A 13,756-nucleotide genomic window follows, 5' to 3' on the forward strand; every position below is an offset into this window, starting at 1 on the left:
ATGCGAAGAGGAATCTATACGTTCCGTAGAGGATTTGCTTCGAAAACTCCACGAGATGTTTACGATGCGATAGTCGTAGGAGGCGGCCACAATGGACTCACTGCTGTAAGGATTTCTGGCTCACTCGGAAACTCTTGTGGTTGACCATAAACATTCGGGGTTTTCAGGCAGCGTACCTGGCACGTGCTGGAAAACGTGTTTGTGTTCTTGAGAGAAGAGAAGTGTTGGGAGGAGCTGCAGTTACAGAGGAAATAGTGCCAGGTTCGTAGAGAACACTATTCATCCACATGAAAATCTACTTTTTTTTTCGAGAGGAAATAATTGTGGCGATCCGACAATCTTCAGGATTAAGAGATTTTTTTAAGGTTTCAAATTCTCTCGTGCTTCATATCTTCTTAGCCTAATTCGGCCAATTGTCATCAAAGATCTTAATCTGAAAGTAAGGTATTTTTTCTGGTACTGAAATGACTGGAGGGCTGCGTAGAGTAATTCTGATCTCTTTAAAGGACCATGGATTACGATATCACATTCGGAATCCCAGCTCCTTCACCCCTGTTCGTAATTCGAAAGATAGTCTACTTCTTGGACTTGATATGCAAGAGAATTGCAACGAAATAGGGAAATTTTCCGAACGAGATGCTGAGGTGAGGGGTCAGAAATGCAGAATTTTTTAAAATTCAGATCATAATTTCGAGAACATTCCAAAAATAATGAAATAAGAATAATTTTAAGGAAAATAAGAAGAAAATAATCTAGGCGTTCCCCAAATATGAAGCGTTTATCGAACGAATAGTACGTCCTTTGGAGCCGATGATGGACGAAGTGCCAATCGATATTCAACATTCGTCCAAATGGGAGCTGTTCCTGAAATCATGGAAAGTGATCAGAAGAGGTGAGCAAAATATAGGATCGACAGTGTAGGAAACAAACTGATGTCGTGTAGTGCAGCAATCCATGAATGCCACGGATGTAGTGGATTTCTATGAACTGATGACGGCACCGATTGCTAAGGTATGTGTTCAGCATCTGACAAGAATGTAATTTTTGACATAGTGCGGTTAAAACGACAAAAAACTCGGTGCAGTTGCGAAAGTTACGCAATATTGCGGTTAGGATCGAGATGGGACCATCGCGATCATACTACGGTGGGTGGTGCTGTCAAAGGTCCCTCCTCGACCCTAACCGCTACGCTCCACCGCACCGCTTCGAGCGCTGCCGCTTACGCAAATGCACCAAGCTTTGTTTCGTTTTGATCCGACCGTGACGTCATTTAGAAAAGATTGGAGCTTCTAGATTATGAATAAATGGTTCGAGAACGATATCCTGAAAGCTACACTTGGAACCGATGGTGTCATTGGATTCGCAGCCAGTCCCTACGACGCCGGAACCGGGTATGTGGCCACCTGATTTAGTTTTTCCTAATTTTTCCCTTAAGGGCATCACCCCACGAATCTGGCGTGGTGTGGATCTCCGTTGGAGTACACCTATATCTGGTCGTAGATTACATTCATTTCTGCCTGCATCACTGTAAGCAGACGGCTTCGGAATGCGGTTCCTTACGACGTCCTCTATTGCAGCGCTGCCTGCGATTCGTCGAAAATCCATTCGAACCCCCCAAGCGGCAATTCACTTCATTCGACGAATCGCAGGCGGGAGCGGGGCGCAAGGGTGGCGAGTTGCAATAGAGGACGTCGTAAGGAACCGCATTCCGGAGCCGTCTGTCCACAGTGGTGCAGATCCGTGGGATGATGCCTTCAAGCAGCGGAAGGGAGAGAAGTGTGAAAAAAGTCATGCGTATAATAAATTGTATTCGAAGGCTACTGATTTTCGTGAGTCTACTCTTTGCTGCATGAATGTATACAAAACGCAATTTTAGCTACGTTCTTCTTCATCATGTTCTCGGAGGAATGGATAATCGCAGCGGAACATGGGCATATGTGATCGGAGGCATGGGAGCGGTATACGATGATAAGATTTGTCCTTTATGCGCAGGAAAATGTTCTTATTTGATTCCTTGTAGGTATCGTCAGCAATCGCGAAATCTGCGCAAAACCATGGAGCAGAGATCTTTACTGAACAGGTGTGAACAGAAAGATTTTTTCCGGCTCTCTTGAAGTCTGGTTAGAATGATTTGACTTACGACCACTGAGCTCTGTAGCCCGATTGAAGCTAGCGAAGGTGTGACTGTAGAGTCGGGTCAAAACGACATGATATGCAACGTAGCGATTATGTTCGAGGATCTGGGATCGGGATGGGACCATCACGAACTGAAGCTATGCGGTTATGATAGAAATGGGACCCTCACTAGGCCCGCTACACCGAGCTTCACGTCGTTTTAACACGACTATACGACATGTCAGTAGTGAGTGGTGAAGAATCCATTGCCGATTGACTTCATGCATTGCGATTCGAGAAGTAGCAAACCTGTTGAGAACTAAAGTTCTAATCAATCAATGTAGAATTAGTTTTCCAATTAATTAATAAAAACGAAACATTACGTCAAAGACCTAAATCCCCTATGACACGAACAAATTACTCTATATCTCGCCATTTTAAGGAAGTTGACGCAATCCTCGTGGACAATTCCGCTGTACAAGGAGTTCGCCTATCAAATGGTAAAGAAATTCACGCTGGAATAGTCTTATCAAACGCCACGCCTAGGATCACATTCGAAGAATTGATCGATCAGGTAATGTGAATGATTCTCATCTCGCAAAACTCTTTTGGACGGCGACCGCTCGCTTGTAGAAGCGGCGGCACGTCCTAAGGTGTCTCATAGGAACTAGGACCGTTTCCACACCATTTTCCAGGACGATTGGGAGGAAATTAGCTTGGCTGAGCTTATGCTCGTAATCCGGGACCCAAACTCTAGACTCTTTGCACACTTGTCCCATAGGGACACCAAGATCGCTAATTTCTTGACATGCCGCCTTTAGCTAACCACCATTTAAGGCCAATAAGTACATAAAAACAGAACTAAGCATTTTTCCGCTTGCTCCACTCTTCATATGGTTTCCATCGACTTAGTCCTGCTAGTGAATTCCTGGAAAGTGCCGCACTCTTTCAGAACTGTACCAAATCGCGCGTTCATGCGCACTGCAGTTTTTATTACTCAGGAAGGAAAAAGAAAAGGCTGAAAGTGGATCACTTTCACGAAGTTTTACCTCAAGTAGTTTTTTTTAGAGTGTAACCAATTTTCTAAATCGTTGTTCTTTTTTGGTTTCTCAGGAGAAGCCATAATATTCCTTCCGACCTATCTATTTACGCAAATCATCTTCTTTTTAGTCCCATCTTCCTAGAACGTTTTTGAATGCAGTGAAATCGATCGACTACACTTCGCCTGTCACTAAAATAAACAGTAAGTCCAGAACTCCCGCTATAATCGGGTCGAAACAAATGGAAGTTCGGCGCAGTTGCGTAAGCGGCTGCGCTCGAAGCGGCGCGGTGAAGGTAGGGGTTGGAATCGAAGTGGGACCATCACAAACTGCAGCCATGAGAGGTGCCAGCAAAGATTCATCTCAGTCCTAACCGCTACGCCCTACAGCACCACTTCGAGCGCAGCTCAGCTCCCTCCTCCGCACCGGTTCGAGAGCAGCTCAGCTCCCTCCTCCGCACCGGTTCGAGCGCAGCCGCTTGCGCCAATGCAACTATCTTCATGTCTTTTTGGCCTATATGGCTTGGAATATAAGCAAACATTGTCCGTTAACGTTACTGGTTTCAGTAGCTGTACGTGAACTCCCATCCTTCATCTGCAAACCAAATATCGGTAATGGCCCGATGCCGCATCATCAAACAACGATCCATCTTAACTGTGAAAGCATGGAACTCGTCGATGAAGGAGTACAGGATTTCCGTAACGGAAACTGGAGCCAAAGGTCAGACCTTACATCTTCTATGCTCATCATAAACGATTTTTTTCCAGACCAGTCATTGAAATGACTATTCCATCAACAGTTGATCGGTCACTTGTACCAGACGATCATTCGCATGTGATGTCGTTATTCACTCAGTACACCCCTTATGAACTACGGAATGGATGTTGGGACAAAAATACTAAGGAACAGTACGCAAAACACGGTATGATGCACTTTTGCCCAAGCTGATTGGTCAATGCCTGACACGTTATCCCTTATCCTAACCATAGTGCAGGCGGAAAAAGCAAAAAAAAAGCAAAATTCTTTTAAAATTAAGAAAACCCGAACAAAAGCCAGCGTTCACAGGTGGTTTTAAACTGCATACATTTAGAAATTTAGCAAGAAAAAATAAAGAAAATAAATAATAAATAGGTTGGATTAATTCTCCATAATTTTTATATTCTGGATAAAAGGGTAAGATTTCGTCCAGTTTTTCGTTTTTCATTTTCGGCCCCAATCCTCTCGATAACTCCAGGCACTGTTCCACACAAGAAAAATCATTTTACTGAAAAATCTGAAACAAAAATATCCAATTGAAAATCGTAGCCGACTCTAGTATTCCAAGTTTTTTTTCAGTATTTAACGAAATAGATGCGTACGCACCGAACTTCTCCTCTTCTATCATCGGATACGAAGTTCTACCACCACCGGATATCGAACGAATTTTTGGACTCACTGGAGGAGTTAGTAGCATTTTGGTGTTCATTTTTCGATGGAACAATGCTTTATTTCTATTTATTTAAATTTTTAGTTTTTAATTTTATTATTTATTTTAAATATAGGAGCATTTTTTTCTATTTTCAGAACATTTTTCACGGTTCAATGTCACTAGATCAATTGTATTTCACCCGCCCCGTATCTCATCACAGCAACTATAGAACACCTATACGAGGCCTGTTCTTGTGTGGAAGTGGAGCACATCCAGGTATGAACGGGGAAACTCGTACGATTCTCATGAAATTCAAAGAAAAAAAAACCACAAGGTATCATTTAGTATTTCATTCAAGATAGCGGATTGTTCACAGTATTTCTCTTTTTTTTAAATCAGATATATTTTATAGGAGGTGGAGTTACTGGAGCACCGGGAAGGCTCGGAGCTCATGTAGCCTTACAGGGATGATCTCGAGAACTCATATGCTAGGCTCTGGACTCATTCAAAATAACAACTCGCACGATCTAGCACTTGACACCGTATAGTTTCTCCTGTTCTAGCAAAGTATAATAAATCCCAGTCTGTAAAAAATGTTTAGGATTCATTTGAACTAATTTTAAATCATATCTGAAGTACTTTCAAGACTTGTTTTAAAATAAGATGATATAAATTCATAACTTTAAGTTAATTTTTCAATTTTGGACCAAAAACTTTTGTGTAACTTCAAAAAATTTATCAATTATTAAGTGATTATCAAGAACGAAAAAACAATGTATCAACAATTAAAGCCTGAAAACATGAGAATGTCAGTCCATTTTCGAGTAACAAAATCAAATCCATGGTTTGTGCCAGGCCCTTGTGTCCGCTATTTTCTACTGGCGATTCGGTAACCCTAAACATTTGAAGTTAAACTAAATGGGTTTAAATTTTTAAAAATATCGTACAGTTGATAATTTCATGTGAAAAAAAGACACGAAAAAAGAACGTGTGAAAAAACAAAAAAAAACTTTATTGTGAATTTTTGTTAGAGTTACTGATTGACTTGATCATATGAAATCGCTACTTATCCTTAAACTTAATTTGAAATTAAATTGATTACGTTTAAATCTTCAAAAATTCAATATGGTTGATAGTTTCATTAAAAAAAAGAATGTGGAATGTGGAAAAAATCTATTGTAGATTTTTATTGGAGTTATTGATTGATTTAATCATATGAAATTGCACTTATCAGGTGTTGTTATTATCATAATTATTAGCTTTAATTCTTTCTAAAACGGTAAGTTAAACAGCACATACATCCAACCACATAATGTACTATATTTTCCTTTTTTGCTTCCATTTTCTTTTCTGTCTCTTGCGTTTTTTTTCCAGAAATTAACGACACTATTGCAATGTGGAACAAACCTTATGTTCTACTCCTTTAGCACGATAAACCTTAGCGGTAGTACCCCTCGCATCGTTTGAACACCCTAAAAAAATAATAATAATAAATAATAATAATAACTGCATAATAGGTAAGTTTTTCTGAAGAGAAAAGTTTGAGTATTCACGGTGACAGCAACATTTACAGTAAGCATACCGTAAAGGCACTTGCGACTATACTTAGCTACAGTCGGGTCGAAACGAAATGAAGCTCGGTGCAGTTGCGTAAGCCGCTGCGCTCGAAACGGCGCTGTAAACCTAGCGGCTTGGACCGACGTGAGACCATGGAGAACTGCAGCAATGAGTAGTGCTAACAAGGGTCCCATCTCGATCTCAACTGGCAGCTTACACACGCAGCTTTGCTGAGCCTCACGTCGTTTTGATCCGACTACACCTACATTTTGATTATGAGCGAGAAGTGCTGTAAATTTAGGTACGGCAGATATCTCGGGATCTTTCTTGATTGCAACATTTCACCTTGAAAAACGTACAATTAATTCATGAAAACAGTTGATTGGTTTTGGTGTTTTTTTTCAGAAAATTTTCCGTAGGTCTTTGTAATTGGCCAGCAAAAGTGAGTACTACATCGGGAGATCTTCACGCCTAATGCTAATAGAAAAAACCATATAATTATTTGCATTTTTAAAGTAAGCAATCAAAGATCTTTTTTTTTTAATTTCAATTAATTTTAATTAAGCATATTTGGTGAAACCGTATCGTACTGAAAAGATAGAGTTACGTTAGTAGTTTCACGTTAGTAGAGTTTGGATTCAGTCCACTTTGCAAAAAATAGAAAATAAAAAAAGTATTTTGGGTTCTGTTCTGACACATTTAATCGATCCGAACCCAGAAAGAACTCCTGAACGATCTGACCTCCTTTAACCCCAAAATATGGAATATTACTGAAGAGGACATGAGAGGAGGAAACTGTAGGTAATCCATAGGTCTACGTCCAAAATCCAGATAAAATATAAAAACAACAAAATAATAAAAAATAAAAAGGAATAAAAAAATAAAACAGATCAGAAAATAATGAAATAAAGTAATTAATAATGATAATAAGCAAAAAAAAGCAACAAAAATACTATAATGATAAATAACGAGGAAAATAATAAAAATAAAACAAAATAATAAATTCAAATAAAAGCAATGTCACAGGCAGTTGCAATTTCTTGAGCAACAGTTTTGTCCTTTATTTATTACTATATTATTGGTCAGTTTTGCTCTTTACTTATTTATTTGTTATTATATTACTTTATTTATTTTAAAACTATTTTCTATTTCCACACTTACCAGAATCTTCACGTTTGACCTCAGTCATTCGTGTAATCTTCGGAACTTCAGAGGGTTTTTCAGTCTTTTCGTGACAAAGGGAAGGGAGTGACGGAGGTAGAGGTACATCTTCACATCGTTGAGGGATCCGTACCACATCGCTTCCCACTAGCTTCTGCATCACCGTTTTCACAACATCGTGTAACGTACCAACCATAGCAGACATTTGCACTTGAGCGTTAGCCATCTCGGAGAAAAATCTTCGTTGTTCCTGAATATATGCGAAAAAAACCATACCAGAAAAATGGCTTTTCCACTACGCTCTTACTGCTTACTCTGTACATGAGTATTTGTTCATCTAAGAGATCATCATATTTTCTTTTTCTTCGCATTCGTGGAGAGCACATGCTTTTGTCAACATTATCGAATCCGCTCTGCAAAAAAAAAAGAAGAAAAATTAATAAAAATGAACAGCAATAAAAGAGTGGAAGTGGTTGCTCTCACCGTGGTTGGACGAGAAGTATCAGGAACAGAATCTGAATCCGTCGAACCACTTGAAGTTGGGCTACCCGCTTTTTCCTCGAGATTTCCTGATTCCTGGTAGTCAACACGGGTATCGACACTAAAAAGAGACGATATCTAGGCTCATTAATCACCAAAACGAAACAAAAAACAATTTGTTTACTTCGCTGGTTCATTTTGCTCAACTCGTTGCATAGAAATTGAGGTGCACGGTTGCAACATCACAGAACATCCAGCCAGATGCTCTCCTATTGTCACTGGGGAATCGTTTAAGTACGACCACAATTTGAATTCTGACATATCAAAGGCGCATGCTCGGGGGTTAACGGCACGTAATTCTTCAGGAATGCCGTCTCGACCTGATCTGGAAAGATACAGAAAAACTACGGAGTCATAGGTAAGGATCATTTAGGAATTGCCTCCTCTTCGCAACAAACCGTAGTGGAAAGGGTTAACGCCTTCAACTCACTTATGACTTGTTCCAGAAGACTTCAGCAAATGTAGTCGGGTCAGAATGATATGAAGCTCAGCACAATGCGTAAGCGGCTGCGCTCGAAGCGGTGCGGTGGAGCGTGGCGGTTAGGATCGAGGCGGGACCTCGGTAGCACCACACTTCACTGTAATTCGCGATGATGGTCCCACCACGATCTCAACCGCTAGCTTCACCGTGCCGCTTCGAACGCAGCCGCTTACAGAACTGGACCGAGCTTCACCTCGTTTTGACCCAACTATACAAAGTATTCCAACTGATACTAAACCTTACTTCGTCTGTCGATTAATTCCCGCTAACATTTTCGCTCCTTTGGCCAATGTCTTGTGTTTGAAATGCTCAAAATGAGTTTTGATCTTCTTCCTGTCGAATACTAAGCCAAAATCGGTCTCGATATTTCGTGCAAGCTGTTCATAGAGTTGATCTCTTTCGTTGTTCACAGTGATGTTTCTAGACGAAGCGTTTCGTAGCAACACAAGAGAGTTCTCCAAGTAGAAGTCGACAATGTATTCAGAGACTTTCTTCGGTATCTTCGTAGAGAATGACATCAACTAAAATAAAAAAAAAACATGATTGAAATTAACGCCGTATATATGAGAGAAACATTTTTCTTTGAACAATGAGCAAGATTTAAAGGCATCACCTTACCAATCGGCGCACGGTAGGGATTTTCGTTGGAGTATATCTATATCGGGTCTATCTATAGATTATGAATACGGGGATGGTTCCGCTTATCTCTCCCTGTATCACTATAAACAGACGGCTCCAGAACGCTGTTTCTTACTCTTCGTCTTCTATTGCAACGCCCCACCCTTGCGCCTCGCCCTCGCCTGGGATTTGCCGAAAATCCATTCGGACGCTCCAATAGGGAATTCATTTCACTCGACAAATCGCAGGCGGGGGCGGGGCACAAGGGAGGCGCGTTGCAATAGAGGACGTTGTAAGCGTTCCGGAGCGGAATCTTCACAGTAATGCAGGGTGAGACTGAGCGAAACCACCATGTATACATAATCTACGACCCAATGTAGGTATATTCCAACGAAAATCCATACCATCCCAGAATCGTGGGGTGATGTCTTTAACCGAACAGCCTACTCCTTGTGTGCTAATCTCAACTTTATAATATGCATTTGATCCGATCAATAAATCTCAACAAACATCCACTGTCGACGTGTGGAAAGTGGTCTGAGCACTATCCGTAATTATTGCTTCATCCCATAGAAAATACATTTTTTTCGTTGGCATGGAAGGTGAACTTTCCATCACGGCCAACTGAATTTTGGAAGAAAACTTTTTTCTGAACTCTATCAGAAAGATGAAACAGGATAGCAAGGAATGAAGAAAAGTATATTTTAAATCGGAAATATATTGTTTTCATTAAGACGAAATAAAGCAAGTATGCGATTTATGAGATTACACAATACAAATACAAATAGCTCGAAATAAGAAGAAACGAGAAGGGACCAGTAAATTTCGGCTCTAGATGTTCACTTCTCTGGAAAGCACTCAACGTTCCCCAAATTTTAGCTCGTATTTCCCACAAACTTGTTGAGATGAAAAGTCACAAAGTAAAAAGAATAAAGTCCACGACGTTGATCAATCCCTATGGGGATGCACCTGAGTGTTCGATTCCAATCCACAATCACGTTTAGAGTTCACAAACCCCTGTCTAGCCTATACAATTACTTTCGGGAGCTAGCCAATGTGTCAAGTAAGTGTTTTTATCCTCTCAGACAAGCCTGGTACCAATTAATGTACCTCGGAAGAATCAAGGGCTTAGTTGGGACTACGGCGGTCTCGAACGATCAATCAGTCACAGCGAAACTTCTTACCGGTTGCACTACAACTGCGCTTACGAGAAATAGTCATAGGCAATGGTATCCGGGAGCGGTGTGAATCAGAGTTGCAAGGTTCCTGGTTTTTTGTGCTTTTCTGCTGATCATTTGACTGGCGCAAAAATGTATGGAAAGGACGGGTAATGAAAAAAAAAACAACTGAAAGGATGAATCTGGATGTCACTCCTATCTAATGTGTCGAATTTGTCTTTCTTGTCTTGATTCACTCTTCATAACCGATAAATCAAATGGAGACTGCACGGTAATGGCAATGCGCAAATCCGCGATTATCGGGGGAGAGGAGGAGGCAATTACCCTTATGTCAGCCGCGCAGCTCTGGTAAAGTCTGATTTTTTTTCAATAATATTCATATTTAACGACAATTGTACGGGCCTTGGAAGAAAAATGACTGAGAAACGAAATTGAACCAAGAAAATAGAAGGAAAACGAAGAAAGGTGACGATATTTCTGCACAATTCTTACTCATTAAAATGACACAAGTGAAAAGTTCCCGGAAACAAACACAATAAATAAAAGAGAGATCTGGTTCACATGTTCAAAAGCGGTTTCATTAATATCGGAAGAATCAACGAAGTACTGGAACATGTATGTGTTGGTTGAAAACTGAAAACGATTTTTCAAATGACTACATAAATATTCTTTTGAAGGAAAATAAAATAAGCAGTTTTACTTAGAGAAAAAATTGAGATCTCTGTAATCTTAGATTTTTTTCAAGTTCTGCGCATTAATATGCTGGGAATGGATTTTAAAACACAAGTTAAGAGCTGTGTCTGAGGTAACTACTACGAAAACGAGTGGAATATTTTTTTTTCTTTCGATTCGAACTAACTCGATATCAACTGATTCAACTCGATCATTGGAATAGAAGCAAACAAGTTCCCTTACTAGTACAAACAATTTCATGACAAAAATATGATTAAAAGATGATAATAGTGATTAATTATGCTAAAGGCAGAGGAAGAATAGAAGAAAGAATGCAAGAAGAAGAAAATAATGAATAAGAGACAAAATGGAGAATACGGAATAGAAATTGAGCTTCATCCATCTTTAGCAATCAAGAAAATGCACATTACATAAGTCTCGAAGTCTCGTTGACTAATTCTGGATGAGAAAATCCATTGTATGCGTTGAAAAGTGCATTGTTGAAAATATTTCCATAAAGTACAGTAAACAAAGTAAGTAAGTTGTGAATAAATAATAGTAACTTAACAAATAAGATGTCCACATTTGTTCATATTTGATTTTCACGTATATATATAATAAAAGAGAAATGGTCACTTTTTTTTGAAAATCCATGAACTTCGTCTTATGGAGCCAGAATCACCTTCCTTGTGACAAGATAGTTCATAGGTATAAGAGAAACTGTTATCTGACTTTTGTCGCTATATATTTTTAAAAATTTGCAACAAGTTCACGACATATGACGAAGTACGAGGACTCTCGCTAGTCACGAGGTCATGATTCTTGGCAAAAGAGTTATAGTTCTTCAAATGTACAATTACATGAATCAACAATTCTCGGTTGAGAACATTTCGTCAGTCCTTTCTCTCCTCCCTTATAAAGACTATTATATCTAACGATCCAAAAATTAACAAAAATAAAATCAGCATAAAAACGAAAAACAGAAAGACGTAGACGAAAAAATCATCTTTCAAAAAAAAAGAGAGATGTGATAAATGACGCAAATCCCTCTCCTTTTTGTTCACGAACTTAAAATAAAGAAAAAAACACCAACACTTATGCATCAACCTAATATATAGTTTAAAAAAACTCACTCCACATGGAGATAAAGACGGTGGGTGAGTGCATACAACCTGAAATATGTGGGTCTGTATGTGTAGTTCAGTCAGAATTATTGGTTCTTTAAGAAAATCTGAAAAAAAAAACACTTATTTTTGACAAATACACACCTTCTCAGATTGTGCTGCTGGCTCAGGATTGCTTGAAGCCAGCTGAAAATGCAAGTGTGAAGAAGAGATTGGCAAAAAGTGATGCAAAGGTCCCATGCCGAACAAACCTCTAGATCAGGCGGTACACTGTCGATGTCGAAAGGCTAAAAATCTGGCTACGTTACGATATTTTTAAAAAAGAATAAATAACCCCTGTGGACATACCTTCACATCGGAATCAGCGTGATCCGGTAAACTCATGACGAAGAATTGTGGAGGACGGGAAGGTTCGCTTCAAAGTGTAGGTTAAAGGCACACGTTAACACCTGCGGAGGGGAGAACGCAGAGAAAATATGAGCGTAATGCATCGATGTGAGTTGGCTGTACACTGTGAGCATCGGCAGAGGGTGTGGTGCGACGAAATAGCGTGCGTTGCGAGAGAGGGTGGAAAGTTCGTTGCCGGGTAGCCTCACGCGTTTTATCGACGAAATGTCGCGCGCGCGGTTCTCTACCGTTCGAACCAGACGGGCGATGATAGGTTACGTTTCTCAGTCAAGTAGGGTTAAACTGTGAGCTGAGCTGACTTCTAGGATGTGATCCATGAACGTGTAACCACGCTGAGAAGGGCTACCAAACCAAACCCAGCACTATACCACCGTATGGAAGTTTCTTTCTTAATCAACAATCTGACGATAGGCTGAATTTCAACCCAAGAGGTCAATCAATGTTTCTAATGGGTCATGTCATGATCTACGCCGTCCACAATGGGAATCCAGGGGCAGTTCTTTCAGCAACTCAACGCTAAGAGATCAGATCCTGGATTTCCAATGATTTCACTGAGATGATCTCTGTGAAAAAAAAAAGATTTGCTATGTCATCCCTGCAACAAGGTTTGATTTAACTCATTCTGATATTTCAGGCTCGTTATTTCGTTTTCTTCCAGTCCTAGAAATAGAACTGGTCTTGGATCGCCAACAATTTCTTCAAAATCTAACTTTTGGATGTTTCGCGGTGTTTTAAGGAATTCCTCGTTTTCAGTATGCTCGGAATTTGCGGCGGGACCTTGGTGCCCCTACAAGCTGTTGAACACAACCCCAATGTCATATAGTAGGGTCAGAACGACATGAAGCACGGTGCAATTACGCGGCTTCTCTCGAGGCGGTGCGGTGAAGCGTAGCGGTTAGGAGCGTACTGGAATCATTCCTAGCATCACCCATCGCTGCAGTTTGCGATGGTCCCACCTCGATTCCAACTGCTGCCTCCACCGTGCCGTTTCGAGCGCGTATGTCGATGCACCGTGCTTCATGTCGTTTTGACTCAACTATATGTTTCGTGAAATTAGGATTTGTCCCGTCGCGGTCTTGAGCGGAACTGCCTTGGGTGCTGAGCCCGTATCCAATATTCTTCTCCTCTGGGAGAATGCGATACGATGGAAATGAGACCATCCATGACTTTTCTCCTCCAATCATGCTATCCAATATTATTTGGTGATTTTGTCTATCGTCGATGCTGATCTATCGTCGATATTTCTCATAATGTGATCGACCCATCTATGCCTTGCTTACGGTATAAGCTGCAAAGACCGGTTTGGTGTTGTGTGCTGCCAGTTAAACTTCGGAGGACATCTTTTAAGGCCTCTGTGGGTAGTAAGTACCTTCCTAGACGTGGCAGCGATGTCTGCCCAAGTCTCTGTTGCGTAACAGAACGCTGGAAGAACGGGTTAAACAGACGGGCACGAC

At 40.4% G+C, this 13,756-nt stretch overlaps 3 protein-coding genes across 4 annotated transcripts; 1 reads left to right on the top strand and 2 right to left on the bottom strand.

The window, feature by feature from the left end:
• Positions 1–5,034, top strand: RB195_000308 (uncharacterized protein; the record flags this gene model as incomplete). Its single annotated transcript, XM_064196563.1, has 16 exons — positions 1–105; positions 168–261; positions 366–439; positions 507–644; positions 757–892; positions 944–1,011; positions 1,294–1,391; positions 1,877–1,958; positions 2,021–2,080; positions 2,558–2,689; positions 3,286–3,358; positions 3,722–3,875; positions 3,923–4,077; positions 4,491–4,597; positions 4,719–4,839; positions 4,976–5,034. The coding sequence occupies 16 exons, from the start codon at positions 1–3 to the stop codon at positions 5,032–5,034; spliced, it is 1,656 nt and encodes a 551-aa protein (XP_064052444.1).
• Positions 5,035–5,431: 397 nt separating this feature from the next.
• Positions 5,432–12,278, bottom strand: RB195_000309 (uncharacterized protein; the record flags this gene model as incomplete). 2 transcript variants are annotated; one of them, XM_064196564.1, is made up of 12 exons in its annotated part: positions 5,432–5,458; positions 5,971–6,035; positions 7,282–7,531; positions 7,596–7,694; positions 7,765–7,882; positions 7,946–8,146; positions 8,546–8,823; positions 9,431–9,544; positions 11,904–11,942; positions 12,039–12,080; positions 12,146–12,181; positions 12,243–12,278. In XM_064196564.1, the coding sequence occupies 12 exons, from the start codon at positions 12,276–12,278 to the stop codon at positions 5,432–5,434; spliced, it is 1,305 nt and encodes a 434-aa protein (XP_064052446.1). The 2 variants fall into 2 exon arrangements, with proteins under 2 accessions (XP_064052446.1, XP_064052445.1); XM_064196565.1 differs by lacking the exon at positions 9,431–9,544.
• An 878-nt stretch (positions 12,279–13,156) lies between these two features.
• On the bottom strand, positions 13,157–13,486 carry RB195_000310 (uncharacterized protein; the record flags this gene model as incomplete). The annotated part of the gene is made up of 1 exon (XM_064196566.1): positions 13,157–13,486. The coding sequence occupies one exon, from the start codon at positions 13,484–13,486 to the stop codon at positions 13,157–13,159; it is 330 nt and encodes a 109-aa protein (XP_064052447.1).
• Positions 13,487–13,756: the final 270 nt, after the last annotated feature.

The sequence above is a fragment of the Necator americanus genome, chromosome IV (assembly GCF_031761385.1).
Source record: "Necator americanus strain Aroian chromosome IV, whole genome shotgun sequence".
Taxonomy (NCBI): Eukaryota; Metazoa; Nematoda; class Chromadorea; order Rhabditida; family Ancylostomatidae; genus Necator; species Necator americanus.